At 43.6% G+C, this 22,951-nt stretch overlaps 1 protein-coding gene across 1 annotated transcript in view; it reads left to right on the forward strand.

Annotated features, from left to right (window-relative positions):
- Positions 1-22,951, forward strand: part of nadsyn1 (NAD synthetase 1) — a 64,886-nt gene that overhangs the window by 11,200 nt on the left and 30,735 nt on the right. Inside the window, exons 5-7 of the mRNA XM_067994125.1 lie at positions 4,409-4,498; positions 7,076-7,127; positions 12,389-12,477. Coding sequence (XP_067850226.1) covers positions 4,409-4,498; positions 7,076-7,127; positions 12,389-12,477 — 231 coding nt within the window. The remainder of the gene's footprint in view (positions 1-4,408; positions 4,499-7,075; positions 7,128-12,388; positions 12,478-22,951) is intronic.

Genomic DNA, 22,951 nt, shown 5'->3' on the forward strand with positions numbered 1-22,951 from the left:
ATCTCATATCGGGCCTCCATGTGGGGGAGCACCTGGGCAATGGTGACCACAACATTATAAGTCTTCAGTTGGCTGGAAGAACTAAAGGTTCCGTAAATCTACAACTTGTACCAGATTTCAGAAGGGCAAACTTTGCTAAAATGGCAGACGATTTGGAATGAGGGCTAACCTTACTGGGTGGTGATGAGACTGATTATAGTTTATAAGAACAAGATAAAAACAAAATGTGGAAGACAAATATGTACCCAAAGTCAAAAGAAGGGAGTGTGGGAAGAAAATGCCAAGGTGGCTGACTGGTCATGTACAAAGACAAAATAAGATGTAAACAAAAATGTTTCTATGATCTTAAGGCATCTAATACTCAACTAACAAAGTTAAGTACAAAGAACAGCTGAAGAAAACGAAGGCTGCTATTAGATCAGCTAAAAGGATAATGGAAAAAAAGATTGTAGACAATTGTGGAAGTAATGGGAAAAACTTTTTAAGTTATGTGAAGAGTCAGAGGAAAGTCCAAGACTATATTGGTCCATTGAAGATTGTTCATGGACAGGTTACAAAGGACTCACTGGGTATGGCAAAAATATTAAATGAATACTTTGGAACAGTCTTCACTCTTGAAGACACTGCTCAACTGTTACAATTTAATGATGCTAATAAAATTATTAATATTAACATAGATGATCATATTGTTTTAGATAGAATTAAGAACCTGAAAGTAGATCGAACAGCCGGGCTGGATGATATCCACCTGAGAGGTCCTCAGGGAGGTGGGACAGGTGCAGTGTGAGCCCCTTGCCCGTATTTTTAATACCTCTCTGCACTCTGGGACGGTTCCCGTAGACTGGAAGGAGGCTAATATGGCCCCCATCTTTAAAAAAGGAGTCAAGACTGATCTGGGTAACTATAGGCCCATTAGTTTGACATCAATAATAGGGAAGATGCTTGAGGGTATCATTAGGAATGTAATATATGGTTACTTGGATAAAGATACTGGGGACACCCAACATGGCTTCAAAAAAGGGGGTCATGTCTAACAAATTTGATATTTTTTGAAGAAGTAATCAAGATGATGGATGAGGGAAGCCCGTTAGACATTGTCTACTTAGACTTCCAAAAAGTGATTGACAAGGTACCACACAACAGGGGTCCGAGTGCAAGAAAATCAAAAGGTTGGTATGCAGGTGCAGCAGGTGATCAAGAAAGCCAACGGAATGTTGGCTTTTATTGCTAGGGGGATAGAATATAAAAACAAGGAGGTATTGCTGCAGTTATATAAGGTATTGGTGAGACCGCACCTGGAATACTGCATACAGTTTTGGTCTCCATACTTAAGAAAAGACATACTTGCTCTCGAGGCAGTACAAAGAAGGTTCACTCGGTTAATTCCGGGGATGAGGGGGCGGACATATGAGGAGAGGTTGAGTAGATTGGGACTCTACTCATTGGAGTTCAGAACAATGAGAGGCGATCTTATTGAAACATATAAGATTGTGAAGGGTCTTGATCGGGTGGATGCAGTAAGGATGTTCCCAAAGATGGGTGAAACTAGAACTAGGGGGCATAATCTTAGAATAAGGGGCTGCTCTTTCAAAACTGAGATGAGGAGAAACTTCTTCACTCAGAGGGTGGTAGGTCTGTGGAATTTGCTGCCCCAGGAAGCTGTGGAAGCTACATCATTAGATAAATTTAAAACAGAAATAGACAGTTTCCTAGAAGTAAAGGGAATTAGGGGTTATGGGGAGCGGGCAGGAAATTGGACATGAAGCTGAGTTCGGATCGGTCAATGCCCTGTGGGTGGCGGAGAGGGCCCAGGGGCTATGTGGCCGGGTCCTGCTCCGACTTCTTGTGTTCTTTAGATTTGTGGTTGGGATCAGATCAGCCATGATCTTATTGAATGGCGGAGCAGGCTCGAGGGGCCGATTGGCCTACTCCTGCTCCAATTTCTTATGTTCTTATGTTCTTATGTTCTACAAGGTCGAAGCCTCTGCTATTAATGGTAATATATTGAGCTGGATTGAGAACTGGCTGGAAGGATGTAGTTATAGATGGAATAAAAACAGAAAATGCTGGAAATACTCAGCAAGTCAGGCAGGATCTGTGTGGAAAAAGACAGAGTTAACGTTTCAGGTCGAAGACCTTTCATCAGAACTGGAAGAAGTTGAAGAGTTCACATTAACTCTGTTTCTTTCCTCACAGATTCTGCTTGACTTGCTGAGTATTTCCAGTATTTTCTGTTTTTATTTCAGATTTCCAGCATCTGCAATATTTTGCTTCTGAGTTATAGATGGATTTGGATCTGTTTGGAGAACGGTCACCAGTGGTGTTCCACAGGGATCGATGTTAGGACCGTTGCTCTTTACTATTTTTATTAATGATCTAGATGTAGGTGTTGGGGGCACGATCTGCAAATTTTCAGATGTTATCAAGATCTGTGCGAGTGTCAGGACTGTAGACGATGCTCGACTGCTTCAGGTGGATCTTGATGGGTTGAGGGATTGGGCTCATGACTGGCAAATGATATTTAATTTGGAGAAGTGCAGTGTTACGCATGTGGGCAGGACAAATGCTCAACATACATACACCCTTCAGGGAAAAGCATTAAAGCAAGTGGAGAAAGAAAAAGATCTAGGCGTTCTAGTGCATAGGTCTCTAAAGGTTAATGAGCAATGCCATGAAGCGATAGCATTTATAGGACAATTGACTATAAGACAAAGCATACTATTTTGTCCTTGTACAAAACCTTGGTCGGGCCTCATTTGGAATACTGTGTCCAGTTGTGGTCTCCTCACCTGGTGGGTAATATTGAGGCTTTGGAAAGGATGCAGAGTAGGGCCACTAGAATAATTCCCAGCTTAAAGCATCTTAGTTATCAAGATTGGCTAAAAAAGCTGGGACTCTACACTTTAGAGAAGTGTAGACTTATGGGTGATCTGATTGAGGTTATAAGATGATGAAAGGAATAGATTGTGTTTCAGTTGACAGTTTGTGCCAATTAAATACGTTAGGGAGGACCAGGGGTCACAATTTTAAGTTGTACAAGGCCAGATTGAGATTAGATGTCAGGAGGTGGTTCTTTTCCCAGAGAATAGTGGACCTTTGGAACACGCTGCCGGCTCGTGCGGTGGACGCTGATTCGCTGAATTCCTTCAAGTGAGAGCTGGACCTGTTTCTGGCTGGGGCAAAGATCACCTCTTACAAAAGGTAGGTAATACAGAGAATTATCAGGGCCAGAGTGATCTGGACTAGTTTTGATCGCCAAAGGGGCCGGAGAGGTATTTCCCAGATTTGTTTTCCTCAAGTTGGCCTTGGTTTTTATCTTTTTTTGCCTCACCCAGGAGATCACATGGTGTGGGTTGGGGAGTGTATATATTGTGATGCACAAGGTATCACAATTTTGTGGGACAGGCTGGATGGACCAGAGGGTCTTTTCCTGTCCATAATTGTTCGTATGTTCGTAACCGTATATAAGTTTAATAAAAGTGACTTCAAATAGAAAGGAAAAACTGTATTATAATTTTTTAAAAAGAACAAAAAGTAGGCCGTACAAGAAAAGAAGTAGTTTAATTGCGCAAGTTCTGCCGAAGTAACTGTACCAGAAAACAAATTTGTTCACAATCACATGAAGTTTGTTTTAAATTAGCATCTACTTTGTGCTGTAAACTCTAGAAATGGAATGAAATTGTCCAAAGTGTTTGCACTTTATAAACACACAGAGATTTCTGAAAGGGGAGCTGACTCATGTCATTGCCCTGTCTGATACCTGAAGAGGATTGCTATATTGGCTACATTGGTTTGGAGTAGGTGCCTTCTCTATTTTATTTTCCACCCAGAATCATAACAGAAAGGATCAGAGATCTCGACTATCCCTGTATTTCCCTAATTATCCTACTTTCCAAACTGCCGCAGACCAGTTTCATCCCAAGCACCGTGGGACATTTTACTACGTTACAGGTGCTATATAAATGCAAGTTGTTGTTGTTGTTCTTGTCAGATCGATGCCAGCCTCTGTATAAAGTTCAGCTTTGGCATAAAATCCTTGCCTTGCATCACAAAAAATGGACCTTGAATGAATCTTACTTGGATCATTCGGAGAGTACTGGCTCTGCCTCTGCCAGGGTGTCACTGAAATGGCTTCAAAATTTGGATGTCCAAATACAGTGACTGTCAGGCAATAAGTGATTTACTGATTCCAATCTCGCTGTTCTTGTCTTTCATGATGGGTCAAAATGTTCCCCTTCTAAGTACCATGTATATCTTGAGTACAATGGCAAATAAAACATTCCAGTTGTCAAATAGCGTGAGCACTATGGGCCTGTTGCCCATGCCTTTTTTAGCTTTTGTTTGTGTTTTGTTTTTCTAAAGAAGATTGGGAATAATTCTGTGCACTTATTTTAAAAATGTGTTTCAGGAAGATTTTGTTAATTAGACCAAAGATGATCATGGCAAATGATGGTAACTACAGAGAGTTACGCTGGTTCCTGCCATGGAGTAAACTGAAGTAAGGCAACAGTTCTCTTTCATAGTATTGATATTTAAAATCCTAGCTATCATTCTTGTGACAGAGGATTAAGGATTCAGTTTGTTCTGAATGTCTGCAGTGTGTGAGCTTGCATGTAGCTTCTTTTGCACATTTGTGATCGAATGTCTGATCTGAGGACTGGAACTTCAGCTCAGTCCTATCCGCTCAATCCATAGGATAATTAATGTTCGGAGATAATGTATGTTGTACCTCCAAAGTATTTGCAGGTATGAGCATTAAGAAGCCCAATTTAATTAGGTTTAACCCGAGAATCTCCACTGAAAGCTTTCTTGCTGAGTTATTTGAGTAAACTGATTCTTTATTCCTGTGTCTAAACCCAGGCGATCACAACTGGCTTTGTTAATTTCACAATATGTTGGCTATGTACAATTTTATGCCATTTCTTCCTGTTCCATTTTAAGTCCTCATTTTCTTGGGTGTACTTGCTCATTCCCTGACCAAAGGAGTAGGTGAGCCACCACATCAGCCAATGCTTTCCATATCTGATGCTGCGAGAGACTAACTGGCCTTCTAAATAATGATGTTTACTCCCTCTCTCGTAATAAAGTATGGATCTAGAAAATGCTATTCGTCCGCCAAGTCTGGACCATCCACAGATCATGTACATTTATCCCTTGTGGACTCTACCCAACTCACTCAGTCTGCTCAGGGAGGTAACCAACCACCCAATAGGTAAATCTCCAAGAAAATAGTGCCTTGTAATTTTTTTTCCCCTTACCCCTAAAAAAAAATCAAGTAGAATATTAATCCAGCCTTACAACCCACACTTACAACTCTGACCACATTCCACAGGTGACTTATCCATCTTCTCAGCTGTGCCTGAACAAAGTATTACTTGAACATATGTGTCTATCCTAAAAACATTCAATACTGTTTTGTTTTAAAACAGTTAATTGACGTATTAATTTATTTTGCTCAGAATCTTTCCACACCACTTTGGGGGAAATAATTTTTTTCTAATCTCATGGAAGGCATGCTAATTTTTTGATCTCATGTCCTGCAGTTCTGGAATTATAATCCAGTTAAATAACCTCCTTACAACCACATTATTTATATTGGTTGAAAAACATGACTCATTTATCCTCACAATCTTTTCTTTAATGCAAACCAATTCAGTTATGTGAGTTACTCTTCATAATTTAGATCCTTACATTTTGGAAACATTCATATCATTCTTGGCTGAACTCTTGAATGCATTGATCTTCTTTTGAAGGTCAGCTGCCCAAAAATTGCACATAATGCTCTAAAAGTGGTTGCCTCAGTAAATTATACAGGGATACAATAATTTGCTTCAAATTAAATCAGATGTCCTTGAGATGTATCTTGGTAACTTGGTTAATTCTGTTGATAATGGCTTCATTGGATACATTCAGCAAATTGTGAATAATTGGCCCCAATCCTTTTTCTTTTTCACTGCTGCTGATAAATGTTCTTTTATTCCAGTGTGTGTTACATTGCATTTACCCACATTCTGCATTTCCTCAGCTCATCCACTTAATTTCTAGAGATCCCTGGAATTTCCCAAACTCTGCTGATGGGCCTGCTTAACTTGAAGAAGGTGCAGAAGGAGCATACTACCACTCTGAGCCTCGTGCATCAGTGTAACCTGACGCCTTGGAACATTTGGTTTAGTTGTTCTTTAATTGGAAAACGTGTACTTGTGAGCACTTTTACTATGGCCATGTTTGGTCTCACTGTCGTGGTATTTTACAGAAATATTTTGTTTCTTGTTTGTATAGTGTTGGTTAATGATGTCCAGCACTGCCTGATGTAACATTTTACTGCATGCATTATAGAAGCTGAATCTCAGATTGTATCATCATGTTGATGAATGGGGTTCATCACATTTGTTAACAAATGTGCGGCCTAAGGATAAATACAGTGTACTCTTTGTTTGGAAGTGCGCATAAAATACCATTAGCAGTTTGGCAGAGAGGAACAGCTTGAAGTCTGATTATATTTAACTATATTCCTTCATACTTGCAATGGTTTATCCATTTTTGTGAAGTTTATAATATATGTTTAAAAAATGATGTCGGCACACATTCCTGTCCTGATGACACACTGTCTCATAAATATTTCTGTCTTCTTGCGCCGTACTTAAAAAAAACAAGTATGAAGAAACAAAGGCAATGCATAGAAAAGCTTCCCAGGAACAGAAAATACTGGAGCCACAATGTCCACAGGCTCTCAATTGACCTTTCCAAAAAGAAAGCCAGGGTGGAATAGCAATTAACCTTTTGAGTAGACGTCCATATAATTACTTAACATTGATTAGAGTTTGTAGCCTTAACGGTCATGCACTTACCGTTTGGCTGCAGAATAATTATATTGCATTTTGCATGGTAGAATGTTGCATCTCTATAAAACAGCACATTCTTTGACTTAACAGGAGCAGCACCATGGGAAATTTACTAGTATTACAATAAACTTTAAAAATGATTAAAGCTCTCTCATAATCAAGTATATCTTTGGGAAATTATTTCTGTTCATAATTTAAGTAAGCAATCATTTTTTGTTTTTCCCTTTTCCTAGGATAGTAGAAGAGTATTCCCTCCCGGGAATAATCCAAATGGTTACAGGACAGGTGAGCTGAATAACAGTGTGTTTCCACCGCTACTACTTTTCCAGGAATCAATAATGTTTTTGGGTCTTTCTTAATGTGTATGGAGCTTGTCTCATAAATGCAAAATTAAGATTTTCTGCATTTTGAATGCTGAGTACTATGAAGTACAACTATAGAAATGTACAAACCGTTTCTTCATTAGCTGATTAAATTCAAAATGTTTGTCCTTTTATTTTGGGGTCAAGCTCGGTCATTAATCTGGGAGCCAGTTCAGATGTTATGAGTTTGGATCTTTTACAGTGTTAAGCAGAGTCGCAATTTTAACTGAAACATTTTTTTTGCGGCCGTAATTGAAATAAAGTTTTCAAATCGGAGTTTGCTGTTCCATCAATGCAACGTTGCCTGTGTTTGGTTTATTTGTTTGTTGAAAAAGAAGTGAACAACAATGGACACATCAATGCAGTCTTCCCACAAATACTGCAATCAAAATGTACAAAGACACCATAAAATATGAATGTAAATGTACAGTGGCTTCATAAAATATATGGCCAGGAATTCCTTCGGAGCTGCCCCCGCTCGGCTGCAGTAACTTCGCCTGTAGAGTGGCGTAAAACAGGGTTTCTGCAACACTTCTGGCGAAGTTCCAGCAACAGAGCGACAGCAGCTTCGAGGGAATTCATAAGAACATAAGAACATAAGAAATAGGAGCAGGAGTCGGCCAATCGGCCCCTCGAGCCTGCTCCGCCATTCAATAAGATCATGGCTGATCTGATCCTCACCTCAAATCTAAATCCATGTCCAATTTCCTGCCCGCTCCCCGTAACCCCTAATTCCCTTTACTTCGAGGAAACTGTCTATTTCTGTTAAATTTATTTAATGATGTAGCTTCCACAGCTTCCTGGGGCAGCAAATTCCACAGACCTACTACCCTCTGAGTGAAGAAGTTTCTCCTCATCTCAGTTTTGAAAGAGCAGCCCCTTATTCTAAAATTATGCCCCCTAGTTCTAGTTTCACCCATCCTTGGGAACATCCTTACCGCATCCACCCGATCAAGCCCCTTCACAATCTTATATGTTTCAATAAGATCGCCTCTCATTGTTCTGAACTCCAATGAGTAGAGTCCCAATCTACTCAACCTCTCCTCATATGTCCGCCCCCTCATCCCCGGAATTAACCGAGTGAACCTTCTTTGTACTGCCTCGAGAGCAAGTATGTCTTTTCTTAAGTATGGAGACCAAAACTGTATGCAGTATTCCAGGTGCGGTCTCACCAATACCTTATATAACTGCAGCAATACCTCCCTGTTTTTATATTCTATCCCCCTAGCAATAAAAGCCAACATTCCGTTGGCCTTCTTGATCACCTGCTGCACCTGCATACTAACTTTTTGATTTTCTTGCACGAGGACCCCCAGATCCCTTTGTACTGCAGTACTTTCCAGTTTCTCGCCATTAAGATAATAACTTGCTCTCCGATTTTTCCTGCCATAGTGCATAACCTCACATTTTCCAATATTGTATTGCATCTGCCAAATCTCCGCCCACTCACCCAGCCTGTCTATATCCCCTTGTAGGTTTTTTATGTCCTCCTCACTCTCTACTTTCCCTCCCATCTTTGTATCACCTGCAAACTTTGATATGTTACACTTGGTCCCCTCCTCCAAATCGTTAATATAGATTGTAAAGAGTTGGGGACCCAGCACCGACCCCTGCGGAATACCGCTGGCTACAGGTTGCCAGTCCGAGAATGTACCATTTATCCCAACTCTCTGCTTCCTGTTAGATAACCAATCCTCCACCCATGCCAGAATATTACCCCCAATCCAGTGATTCTTTATCTTGAGCAATAATCTTTTATGTGGCACCTTGTCGAATGCCTTCTGGAAGTCCAAATACACTACGTCCACTGGTTCCCCTTTATCCACCCTGTACGTTATATCCTCAAAGAACTCAAGCAACTTTGTCAGACATGACTTCCCCTTTGTAAAGCCATGCTGACTTTGTCCTATTAAATTATGTTTATCCAAATGTTCTGCTACTGTCTCCTTAATAACAGACTCCAAAATTTTACCCACCACAGATGTTAAGCTAACTGGTCTATAATTTCCAGCCTTCTGCCTACTACCCTTTTTAAATAAGGGTGTTACATTGGCAGTTTTCCAATCTGCCGGGACCTTTGCCGAGTCCAGAGAATTTTGGAAAATTATTACCAAAGCATCCACAATCCCGACTGCCACTTCCCTCAAGACCCTAGGATGTAAGCCATCAGGTCCAGGGGATTTATTCGCCTTGAGTCCCATTAATTTACTGAGTACCAATTCCTTAGTGATTTTAATCGTATTTAGCTCCTCCTCCCCCCCCCCCCCCCACCTTAGAGCCCCCTGTTTGTCCAGTGTTGGGATATTCTTAGTGTCCTCTACCGTAAAGACTGAAACAAAATATTTGTTCAGCATTTTTGACATCTCCATGTTTCCCACCATTAATTTCCCGGTCTCATCCTCTAAAGGACCTACGTTTGCCTTAGCCACCCTTTTTCTTTTTATATAACTGTAGAAACTCTTGCTATCTGTTTTTATATTTTTTGCTAATTTATTTTCATAATCTATCTTCCCTTTCTTAATCAATCCTTTTGTTACTTTTTGCTGTCTTTTGAAGACTTCCCAATCTTCTATCCTCCCACTGAGTTTGGCTACCTTATATGTCCTTGTTTTTAGTCGGATACTGTCCTTAATTTCTTTACTTAGTCATTTCTTTTACACCCTTTTTTCCTCAGTGGAATATATATTTTTTGAAAGTTGTAAAATAACTCCCTAAATGAACACCACTGCTCATGTACCGTCTTACCCTTTAATCTATTTTCCCAGTCCACTTTAATCAATTCCGCTCTCATACCATCATAGTCTCCTTTATTCAAGCTCAGTACGCTTGTTTGAGAACCAACCTTCTCACCCTCTAATTGGATATGGAATGTAACCATGTTATGGTCACTCATTCCAAGGGGATCCTTAACTAGGACATTATTAATTAATCCTGGCTCATTACACAGGACCAGGTCCAAGGTTGCTTGCCCCCTTGTAGGATCAGTTACATACTGCTCAAGAAATCCATCCCTAATACACTCAACAAACTCTTCCTCAAGGCTGCCCTGCCCAATTTGATTTGTCCAGTTAATATGATAGTTAAAACCCCCATAATTATAGCTGTTCCCTTGTTACATGCCTCGACTATTTCCTGATTAATACTTCTTCCAGCAGAGTTGCAACTATTAGGAGGCCTATATACTACGCCCACGAGTGTTTTTTTCCCCTTATTATTCCTTATCTCCACCCAAACTGTTTCATTATCCTGATCCTTTGTCCCAATATCTTTTCTCTATTACAGTGATTCCTTCCCTTATTAATATAGCCACCCCACCTCCCCTTCCTTCCTGCCTGTCCTTCCTGATAGTTAAATACCCTGGCATATTTAATTCCCAGTCGTTGTCACCCTGCAGCCATGTTTCTGTAATGGCCACAAGATCATACCCATACGTCGTTATTTGTGCTGTTAACTTGTCCATTTTGTTACGAATGCTACGTGCATTCAGATAAAGAACTTTCAAATATGTTTTGTGACACTTAGTTCCTGCTTTTTCCTTTTTTAACACTTTACCTTTTACTCCATACCTTCTGTCCCTTCCTGATATGCTTTCCTCTGTCTCCCTGCTCAGGTTCCCAACCCCCTGCCACAGCTTTGATGTTGGGTTAATCGCCTTACGCCTTCTAGTTTTCATTTTATCTGTCGTGCCTAAAGTACACTTTCTTTCCGCTGCTCTATGCTTTTCCCTTTCACTTGTTCTTGAACAACTGTTCGTACTATTTGTATTGTAGATTTCCCCTGGGTCTTCCCCTCTCTTGCTGCTCTCAACTTTATTCCCTTCTGACTCCCCGCTCAGGTTCCCATCTCCCTGCCACTCTAGTTTAAACCTTCCCCAACAGCACTAGCAAATACCCCCGTGAGGACATTTGTCCCGGTCCTGCTCGGGTGTAACCCGTCACGCTTGTACAGGTCGCACCTTCCCCAGAACTGGTCCCAATGTCCCAGGAATCTAAATCCCTCCCTCTTACACCATCCCTGCAGCCACGCATTCATCCTGTCTATTCTCCTGTTCCTATACTCACTAGCACGTGGCACCGGTAGTAATCCTGAGATCACTACCTTTGAAGTCCTGCTTTTTAATTTATCTCCTAACTCCTTAAATTCACCTTGCAGGACCTCATCCCTTTTTTACCTATGTCGTTGGTTCCAATATGGACCATGACTACCGGCTGTTCACCCTCCCCCTCCAGAATGCCCTGCAGCCGCTCCGTGACATCCTTGACCCTAGCACCAGGGAGGCAACATACCATCCTGGAGTCACGTTTGCGCCCGCAGAAACGCCTAACTGTTCCCCTTACAATTGAATCCTCTATCACTATAGCCCTGCCACTCTTCTTCCTCCCCTCCTGTGCAGCAGAGCCACCCGTGGTGCCCCAAACCTGGCTCTTGCTGCTTTCCCCTGATAAGCCATCTCCCCCAACAGTATCTGAAGCAGAATATCTGTTTGAGAGGGAGATGGCCCCAGGGGACTCCTGCTCTACCTGCCTAGTCCTTTTACTCTGCCTGGCGGTCACCCATTTCCTTTCTGCCTGCGTATTCTTTACCTGCGGTGTGACCACCTCACTGAACGTGCTATCCACGATAGTCTCAGCATCGCGGATGCTCCACAGTGAGTCCACCCGCAGCTCCAGCTCCGAAAGACGGTTAGCCAGTCGCTGCAGCTGGACACACTTCCTGCACACATGGTCGCCAGGAACACTGGTAGTGTCCATGACTTCCCACATCGTGCAGGAGGAGCATATCATGGGTGCGAGCTGTGCTGCCATGACTTGCCTTCGACTCCTAGACTCTCTTCCCACTCTAGGCCTCCCCTTTTATACTCTGCTCACCTCTCGGACTCTCCTGCCTCACCTGTGATGTCGCACAGTAGTTGTCTCTTGGTGCAGTTCTGCTGCTGCTTTTATTCCACAATCTCAGTCTTCTACTCTCAGATCCACTGCCGCTCTGCAGGAAAAGTTAGGAAAAGCAAGGCAAAGCAGCACCTCCTTCCCCCACTTCACTGAACTCCCACACTTACCGAACTCGCAGCACACTGGCCATAAGTGAACGTACTTTTTAAATTAAATTCTCAAAAAAAAAACACAAAGCAAAAAAAAATAAAGAAAGTACAAGACAAGAATGTCGTGGGTGTTTTTTGTCTTTCAGGAAACTGTCCCATTTGGTGATGCCGTCATAGCAACAAAGGATACCTGTCTTGGAAGTGAAATCTGTGAGGAACTCTGGGCTCCTAATAGGTACAAACTTTAATCATAATGCTTTCAGCATCTCCAAGGATTCTGTACCCCTTGGGCTGTTCAGGTTATAAAATATCAGCAAAGTGATGGAAGGTGTTGTCAACAGTGCTATCAAGCGGCACTTACTCACCAATAACCTGCTAACCGATGCTCAGTTTGGGTTCCGCCAGGACCACTCGGCTCCAGACCTCATTACAGCCTTGGTCCAAACATGGACAAAAGAGCTGAATTCCAGAGGTGAGGTGAGAGTGACTGCCCTTGACAGGCAGCATTTGACCGAGTGTGGCACCAAGGAGCCCTAGTAAAATTGAAGTCAATGGGAATCAGGGGGAAAACTCTCCAGTTGCCGGAGTCATACCTAGCACAAAGGAAGATGGTAGTGGTTGTTGGAGGCCAATCATCTCAGCCCCAGGACATTGCTGCAGGAGTTCCTCAGGGCAGTGTCCTAGGCCTAATCATCTTCAGCTGCTTCATCAATGACCTTCCCTCCATCATAAGGACAGAAATGGGGATGTTTGCTGATGATTGCACAGTGTTCAGTTCCATTCGCAGCCCTTCAAATAATGTAGCTGTCCGAGCCGGCATGCAGCAAGACCTAGACAACATCCAGGCTTGGGCTGATAAGTGGCAGACAATGACCATCTCCAACAAGAGAGAATCTAACCACCTCTCCTTGACATTCAACGGCATTACCATCGCCGAATCCCCCACCATCAACATCCTGGGGGTCATCATTGACCAGAAACTTAACTGGACCAGCCATATCAATACTGTGGCTACAAGAGCAGGTCAGAGGCTGCGTATTCTGTGGTGAGTGACTCACCTGACTCCCCAAAGCTTTTCCACCATCTGCAAGTCAGGAGTGTGATGGAATACTCTCCACTTGCCTGGATGAGTGCAGCTCCAACAACACTCAAGAAGCTCGACACCATCCAGGACAAAGCAGCCCGCTTGATTGGCACCCCATCCACCACCCTAAATATTCACTCCCTTCACCACTGGCGCACAGTGGCTGCAGTGTGTACCATCCACAGGATGCACTGCAGCAACTCGCCAAGGCTTCTTCCACAGCACCTCCCAAACCCGCGACCTCTACCACCTAGAAGGAAAAGAGCAGCAGGCACATGGGAACAACACCACCTGCACGTTCCCCTCCAAGTCACACACTATCCCGACTTGGAAATATATCTCCGTTCCTTCATCGTCGCTGGGTCAAAATCCTGGAACTCCCTTCCTAACAGCACTGTGGGAGAGCCTTCACCACACAGACTGCAGCGGTTCAAGAAGGCGGCTCACCACCACCTCCTCAAGGGCAATTAGGGATGGGCAATAAATGTTGGCCTCGCCAGCGACGCCCACATCCCATGAATGAATAAAAAAAAATCACCTCAAACACTGAGGCTAAAAAATGACACATATTTGAAATCATTACTTCTATTTTGTCTGCTTTTGTTCCTCCCTATTCTCATTCTGCTATATTTTGTATTTGACCTCTCTTTCCTGTTCTTTATGCATACTCTGGAAAGCAGTTAAAAAAGCATACACGACCCTGGGCCTTTTATAAATAAAGGCTTCGAGTACAAAAGCAAGGAAGTTATGTTGAACCTTTATAAAGCACTGGTTCGGCCACAACCAGAGTATTGTGTCCAATTCTGGGCACTGCACTTTCGGAAGGATGTGTCGGCCTTAGAGATGGTGCAGAAAAGATTCCATGGATGAGGGACTTCAGTGGATATACTGGGGAAGCTGGGATTGTTCTCCTTGGAGCAGAGAAGGTTGAGAGGAGATTTGATAGAGGTGTTCAAAATCACGAGGGGTTTAGATAAAGTAAATAAAGAGAAACTGTTCCCATTGGCGGAAGGGTCGAGAACCAGAGGACACAGATTTAAGGCGATTGGCAAAAGAACAAAAGGCGACGTGAGGAAAATCTTTTTTACCCAGCGAGTAGTTATGATCTAGAATGCACTACCTGAGAGGATGTTGGAAGCAGATTCAATCATGGCTTTCAAAAAGGAATTGGATAAATACTTGAAGGGAAAAAGTTTGCAGGGCCACGGGGAAAGAGCGGAGGAATGGGACTAACTGGATTGCTCTTACAAAGAGCCAGCATAGGCTCGATGGGCTGAACAGCCTCCTTTTGTGCTTTAACCATTCTATGATTCTAAGTCAGAATTTAGTATATTGCAATATGGCATAGAAAGAGCCAATGGAAAGTACTGATTCAACTTCCATTACTCAGTCTTGTCCTGCGCTTTCATTGTGATTATAAGAGGTTCAGTAATTTGTTTCCTTGAATATGCTTTTGCTAGAAAATTGGTCAGTCTGACACTTCAAAGAAATGACAAAAATTTAAAACTTGGGAATCTGGATTGTGTGCAGTCACAACTCTGCCCTTTTGAATTTGCAGTCAATCTAGACCGATAAGATGAAAATCTTCTTTCTGCTGCCTGTAAGGGTCCTTTGCCAAATTAACTTGGACAGTGTCAACCTAGTTCCTATTTGCAGGCAGCATACAGCGCAAAACTGACTTTAATTTGAGAGAAATTGGCAATCTTATTCAGGCTGGTCATAACAAAGACTTGTGCAAAACATGCAAAGGTGTCATTGTGAAGCAGTAGGAAGGTAATTTTCTGACTACAGGCTCCTTTACTTTGCACCTACCCCACATTATATCTAACCAGGGAGTGCTTGACTTTGACAATGGCGGCATATTTAATACTGAATGTTACAAACTACAGCCAGGGGAATATATTCACAGTGTGTTCTGAATCAAATCAGATTTATTGCATGTTAAATAACTGAATTGCTACCGTGCTCTTGAAAAGTTTGCTGCGGCTTTTGTTTTAAGCCTCAGTGTAAGATTTCTTCCACGTGGGCACAATTCTGTGCTTAGTGCTTGTTTGACTTGTAGTGGTTGAATGCATATTTAATTCACATTCAGTGTTTGTTGTAAAAAGATACGGTGTGTGATTGAAAACAATGGTTGGCTGCTGGATTTGCTTTTGTCGGTGAGCTACATGAAGAAAGAAATAAAGAATGTGTATTTATATAGTGCCTTTCAGGACCCTGGGCTATCCCAAAGCGCTTCACAGCCAATGAAGTACTTTTGAAGTGTAGTCATTGTTATAATGTACGAAAACACGGCAGCCGAATTGCACACAGCAAGGTCCCATGAACAGCAATGAGACAAATGACCAGATAACCTGTTTTAGTGGTGTCTATTGAGGGATAATTGTTGGCCAAGAAAACCGGGAGACCTCCCTTGCTCCTCTTCGAATAGTGCTGTGGTATCTTTAATGTCCACCCGAGACGGGGGCCTCGGTTTAATGTCTCATACGAGAGACGGCACTTCTGACAGTGCAGCACTCTCTCTGTGCTCCCTGAAGGCTGACATCAACTCATGTTAACATTACTAATGTTTAATGTTTTACGTGGGCAGGTGCTGTCTATGTAGATAAGCTATTCTACCAAGGAGATGATAGAGCTGTTATGGTGACAGAAGTCCAATTGAACTTGAAAATCGATCAGCCATATTGTGTGTACAGAACAAGCTCTGAAAGTAAAACCCGTCTTGGGAGCTGGTTTGGTGGCAGTGCTGATTTGGATGCATGCTGGTGAACTGAGCAGCCGGTGCCTGACTGAATTCTATTCTCCCTGCCCGCTTGATTGGCACCCCATCCACCACCCTAAACATTCACTCCCTTCACCACCGGCGCACTGTGGCTGCAGTGTGTACCATCTGCAGGATGCACTGCAGCAACTCGCCAAGGCTTTTTCAACAGTACCTCCCAAACCCATGACCTCTACCACCAAGAAGGACAAGAGCAGCAGGCACATGGGAACAACACCACCTGCACGTTCCCCTCCAAGTCACACACCATCCCGACTTGGAAATATATCACCGTTTCTTCATCGTCACTGGGTCAAAATCCTCGAATTCCCTACCTAACAGCACTGTGGGAGAACCTTCACCACACGGACTGCAGCGGTTCAAGAAGGCGGCTCACCACCACCTTCTTGAGGGCAATTAGGGTTGGGCAATAAATGCCAGCCTTGCCAGCGACGTCCACATTCTGTGAACGAAAAAAAAACTTTTCAGTCACCTTTCCTAACTCTCGCACCACAGCTTGGCATCAAATATTTATGTACTCCCCGCCTCCCCCCTATAGCACGTTTTCCACATTAAAGACACTATATAAATGCAAGTTATTGTTGTCAGAGCTCTTGTAGTAGTCACTGATATTAGTGCCTATATGATACTTTGAAGACGGGACAACATTTTCCACATTTGTGTAGTGTTGGTTATGAAGATGAATAACTTGGAGCATTTGCTTGACAAATTGCCACTTGGACAGTTGCACACCTGACAATTTAAGTCAATGGACTCAGTGAAGCCCTGTCAGGATTTCTTCGCTCCTCTTATCAAAGTGTTGATTCCTTCCTCCCTTTCATTCCGTCTTCGCCACCTTCTTTCTCTCTCTCTCTGCTTCTTAATTAAATATTTTTCAGTTGCTTTGCACAAATTCAGTCATTCATCAGATGATGTTCTCTGACCCATCTGATCTCATAGAGTTCTGGGATGTGATCTGTGGGCCCACTGGAGCAATTTTGACATTGGGGTAGCTTTTTCACCACCTCCAACTGGGCTATAATCTGGCACAGAGGATTGCCTGTCCCTTATAGACACTGATAGAATGAAGATTGGGTGGGTTCTATAAAGGGCGGGCGACTTGTTCCCCCAGTTTACTGCACAGGTTGTGAAGATGAAGGTCTCGCCCGTTGATTCCGCTGCCGTGTTACACCAGCATGCACGCAGATTTGGATTAATATGAAACTAATCTCGGGGAGAACTCTGCTTTATATTGGCACTGATTCATTGCTGAAATATTTGTAGATATTATAAATGATTACTTTCTCACGTACATATCACGTAAGAGACGATACCAGAGAAAGTAGTGCACTGGACCTAATTCTTAGCAGTGACCCTGATATGGAATCATACCCCCATGTGGGGGAACAGAGACCTGGGCATCATTAGATATAACTTGATCAGCCAAGGTAATGTTGCTGAAAATGTCATGCATGTGCCAGACTTAGGTAGAATCCCAACAATAAGGCTGAGGTTTTAAATGGTTGATTTGCATCGCCCCCCAGTACTGTAGATGCTGAATTACCAGTGCTGCTGCACAGTGGTGATGCTAAAATTGAATGTGTACATGTGGATGCAGAAATAGTCCTTGCGAGCAAATTGGGGTTCTGGCCCTGATGATATTTACCCTGGGATGCTTAAAGATATGGAGGCTGTATTATGCAACATTGGCTCATATATTTAACAGCTGACTGAGGTCTGTGATTATTCCCATGGACTGGAGAGAGACCCATATGGTGCCTATATTTTAAAAGGACAGTAAGCCAGAACCAGGAAACTATAGGCCATTAATTTAACATCGATTATAGGCAACTTGTTGGGGACTATTACAACAACTTGCATTTATATAGCACCTTTAAATGTAGTAAAACGTCCCGAGGCGCTTCATAGGAGCGTTATCAAACAAAATGTGACACTGAGCCATATAAGGAGATATTAGGACAGGTGACCAAAAGCTTTGTCAAAGAGATAGGTTTTAAGGAGCATCTGAAAGGAGGAGAGAGAGGTGGAGAGGTTTAGGGAGGGAATTCCAGAGCTAAGGGCCTAGGCAGCTGAAGGCATGGCCGCCAATGGTGGAGCGATTAAAATCGGGGATGCGCAAGAGGCAAGAATTGGAGGAGCGCAGAGATCTCGGAGGGTTGTAGGGCTGGAGGAGGTTACAGAGATAGGGAGGGGGGCGAGGCAATGAAAACAAGGATGAGAATTTTAAAATGGAGGCGTTCCCGGACCGGGAGCCATTATTGGTCAGCGAGCACGGGGGTGATGGGGGAACGGTACTTGGTTGCAAATTAGGATATGAGCAGCAGAGTTTTGGATGAGCTCAAGTTTATGGAGGGTGGAAGATGGGAGTGCTTTGGATTAGTTGAGTCTAGAAGTGACAAAGGCATGGATGAGGGTTTCAGCAGCAGATGAACTGAGGCAGGGACGGAGACGGGTGATGTTACGCAGGTGGAAATCGGCGGTCTTGGTCATGGAGTGGATACGTGGTCGGAAGCTCATCTCAGGGTCAAATAGGACGCCAAGGTTGCCAACGGTTTGGTTCAGCTTCAGACAGTGGCCAGGGAGAGGGATGGAGTCGGTGGCTGGGAATGAAGAGAATGGCTTCAGTCTTCCCGATATTTAATTAGAGAAAATTTTTGCTCATCCGATACTGGATGTCGGACAAGCAGTGTGACAAATGAGAGACAGTGGAGGGGTCGAGAGAGTTGGTGGTGAGGTAGAGCTGGGTGTCATCAACATGCGTGTGGAATCTGACGTGTTTCCGGACGATTTTGCCAAGGGGCAGCATGTAGATGAGAAATAGGTGGAGGGCCGAGGAACGATCCTTGGGGGACTTCAGCAGTCCATTGGAGATGCATTATATGATCACCTGGATAGAGTAGAGGTTATTAGGAAATCCCAGAATGATTTCTGGAAAAGAAGTCCTGTCTTGTCAACTTGATTTGAATTTTATGAAGAGGTTACAAAGTTGGTGAATGGTGCAAGTCCAGTGGATATTGTACATCTTGATTTTCAATAAGTCTTCCATAAAGTGCCACACAAGTGACTGCCAAGTGAGAGGCATTTTAGGTTGGATAGCCAATTGGTTGTATTTGCATAGAATCATAGAATCATAGAAGTTACAACATGGAAACAGGCCCTTCGGCCCAACATGTCCATGTCGCCCAGTTTATACCACTAAGCTAGTCCCAATTACCTGCACTTGGCCCATATCCCTCTATACCCATCTTACCCATGTAACTGTCCAAATGCTTTTTAAAAGACAAAATTGTACCCGCCTCTACTACTGCCTCTGGCAGCTCGTTCCAGACACTCACCACCCTTTGAGTGAAAAAATTGCCCCTCTGGACCCTTTTGTATCTCTCCCCTCTCACCTTAAATCTATGCCCCCTCGTTATAGACTCCCCTACCTTTGGGAAAAGATTTTGACAATCTACCTTATCTATGCCCCTCATTATTTTATAGACTTCTATAAGATCACCCCTTAACCTCCTACTCTCCAGGGAAAAAAGTCCCAGTCTGTCTAACCTCTCCCTATAAGTCAAACCATCAAGTCCCGGTAGCATCCTAGTAAATCTTTTCTGCACTCTTTCTAGTTTAATAATATCCTTTCTATAATAGGGTGACCAGAACTGCACACAGTATTCCAAGTGTGGCCTTACTAATGTCTTGTACAACTTCAACAAGACATCCCAACTCCTGCATTCAATGTTCTGACCAATGAAACCAAGCATGCCGAATGCCTTCTTCACCACCCTATCCACTTGTGACTCCACTTTCAAGGAGCTATGAACCTGTACTCCGAGATCTCTTTGTTCTATAACTCTCCCCAACGCCCTATCATTAACGGAGTAGGTCCTGGCCCAATTCGATCTACCAAAATGCATCACCTCACATTTATCTAAATTAAACTCCATCTGCCATTCATTGGCCCACTGGCCCAATTTATCAAGATCCCGTTGCAATCCTAGATAACCTTCTTCACTGTCCACAATGCCACCAATCTTGGTGTCATCTGCAAACTTACTAACCATGCCTCCTAAATTCTCATCCAAATCATTAATATAAATAACAAATAACAGCGGACCCAGCACCGATCCCTGAGGCACACCGCTGGTCACAGGCCTCCAGTTTGAAAAACAACCCTCTACAACCACCCTCTGTCTTCTGTCGTCAAGCCAATTTTGTATCCAATTGGCTACCTCACCTTGGATCCCGTGAGATTTAACCTTATGTAACAACCTACCATGCGGTACCTTGTCAAAGGCTTTGCTGAAGTCCATGTAGACTACGTCTACTGCACAGCCCTCATCTATCTTCTTGGTTACCCCTTCAAAAAACTCAATCAAATTCGTGAGACATGATTTTCCTCTCACAAAACCATGCTGACTGTTCCTAATCAGTCCCTGCCTCTCCAAATGCCTGTTGATCCTGTCCCTCAGAATACCCTCTAACAACTTACCCACTACAGATGTCAGGCTCACCGGTCTGTAGTTCCCAGGCTTTTCCCTGCCGCCCTTCTTAAACAAAGGCACAACATTTGCTACCCTCCAATCTTCAGGCACCTCACCTGTAGCTGTCGATGATTCAAATATCTCTGCTAGGGGACCCGCAATTTCCTCCCTAACCTCCCATAACGTCCTGGGATACATTTCATCAGGTCCCGGAGATTTATCTACCTTGATGCGCGTTAAGACTTCCAGCACCTCCCTCTCTGTAATATGTACACTCCTCAAGACATCACTATTTATTTCCCCAAGTTCCCTAACATCCATGCCTTTCTCAACCATAAATACCGATGTGAAATATTCATTTAGGATCTCACCCATCTCTTGTGGTTCCGCACATAGATGACCTTGTTGATCCTTAAGAGGCCCTACTCTCTCCCTAGTTACTCTTTTGCCCTTCATGTATTTGTAGAAGCTCTTTGGATTCTCCTTTGCCTTATCTGCCAAAGCAATCTCATGTCCCCTTTTTGCCCTCCTGATTTCTCTCTTAACTCTACTCTGGCAATCTCTATACTCTTCAAGGGATCCACTTGATCCCAGCTGCCTATGCATGTCATATGCCTCCTTCTTCTTTTTGACTAGGGCCTCAATCTCCCGAGTCATCCAAGGTTCCCTACTTCTACCAGCCTTGCCCTTCACTTTATAAGGAATGTGCTTACCCTGAACTCTGGTTGACACACTTTTGAAAGCCTCCCACTGACCAGACGTCCCTTTGCCTGCCAACAGACTCTCCCAATCAACTTCTGAAAGTTTCTGTCTAATACCATCAAAATTGGCCTTTCCCCAATTTAGAATTTTTACTTCTGGGCCAGACCTATAATTCTCCATAGCTATCTTAAAACTAATGGAATTATGATCACTTGTCCCAAAGTGATCCCTCACTAACACTTCTGCCACCTGCCCTTCCTTATTTCCCAAGAGGAGGTCAAGTTTTGCCCCCTCTCTAGTCGGGCCATCCACATACTGAAGGAGAAATTCCTCCTGAATACACTCAACAAATTTCTCTCCATCCAAGCCCCTAATGCTATGGCTGTCCCAGTCAATGTTGGGAAAGTTAAAGTCCCCTACTATTACCACCCTATTTTTCTTGCAGCTGTCTGTAATCTCCTTACATATTTGCTCCTCAATTTCCCATTGACTATTTGGGGGTCTGTAGTACAATCCTATCAAAGTGATCTCTCCCTTCTTATTTTTCAGTTCTGCCCATATAGACTCAGTGGGCGAACCCTCGGATATATCCCCTCTCACTACTGCCGTGATGTTCTCCCTAATCAAGAACGCAACTCCTCCTCCTCTCTTACCTCCTGCTCTATCTTTCCTATAGCATCTGTACCCTGGAACATTGAGCTGCCAGTCCTGCCCCTCCCTTAGCCATGTTTCAGTAATAGCTATAACATCCCAGTCCCATGTACCCATCCATGCCCTGAGTTCGTCTGCCTTGCCCATCAGACTTCTTGCATTGAAATAAATGCAGTTTAATCTAGACTTCCCTTGGTCTTTGCCCTGCTTTCTCAGACCATCTGTCCGGTCATGTTTTGTACACTCTCCCTTACTGCCTTTTGTTTCTGTCACCACTTTACTTCCCACTGACTTCCTGCATCGGTTCCCATCCCCCTGGCACATTAGTTTAAACCCTCCCCAACAGCACTGGCAAACACTCCCCCTAGGACATTGGTTCCAGTCCTGCCCAGATGCAGACCGTCCAATTTGTACTGGTCCCACCTCCCCCAGAACCGGTTCCAATGGCCCAGGAATTTGAATCCCTCCCTCTTGCACCATTTCTCAAGCCACGTATTCATCCTAGCTATCCTGTCATTCCTACTCTGACTAGCCCGTGGCACTGGTAGCAATCCTGAGATTACTACCTTTGAGGTCCTACTCTTTAGTTTATCTCCTAACTCCCTAAATTCAGCTTGTAGGACCTCATCCTGTTTTTTACCTATATCGTTGGTGCCTATATGCACCACGACAACTGGCTGTTCACCCTCCACCTCCAGAATGTCCTGCAGCCGCTCCGAGACATCCCTGACCCTTGCACCAGGGAGGCAACATACCATCCTGGAGTCTCGGTTGCGTCCGCAGAAACGCTTGTTTATTCCCCTTACAATCGAGTCCCCTATCACTATAGCTCTGCCAATCTTTTTCCTGCCCTCCTGTGTAGCAGAGCCAGTCACGGTGCCATGAACCTGGCCACTGCCACCTTCCCCTGGTGAGCCATCTCCCCCAACAGTATCCAAAACGGTATACCTGTTTTGGAGGGAGATGACCGCAGGGGACCCCTGCACTGCCTTCCTACTCTTCCTCTGTCTGTTGGTCA

The sequence above is a fragment of the Heptranchias perlo genome, chromosome 12 (assembly GCF_035084215.1).
Source record: "Heptranchias perlo isolate sHepPer1 chromosome 12, sHepPer1.hap1, whole genome shotgun sequence".
Classification (NCBI taxonomy): Eukaryota; Metazoa; Chordata; class Chondrichthyes; order Hexanchiformes; family Hexanchidae; genus Heptranchias; species Heptranchias perlo.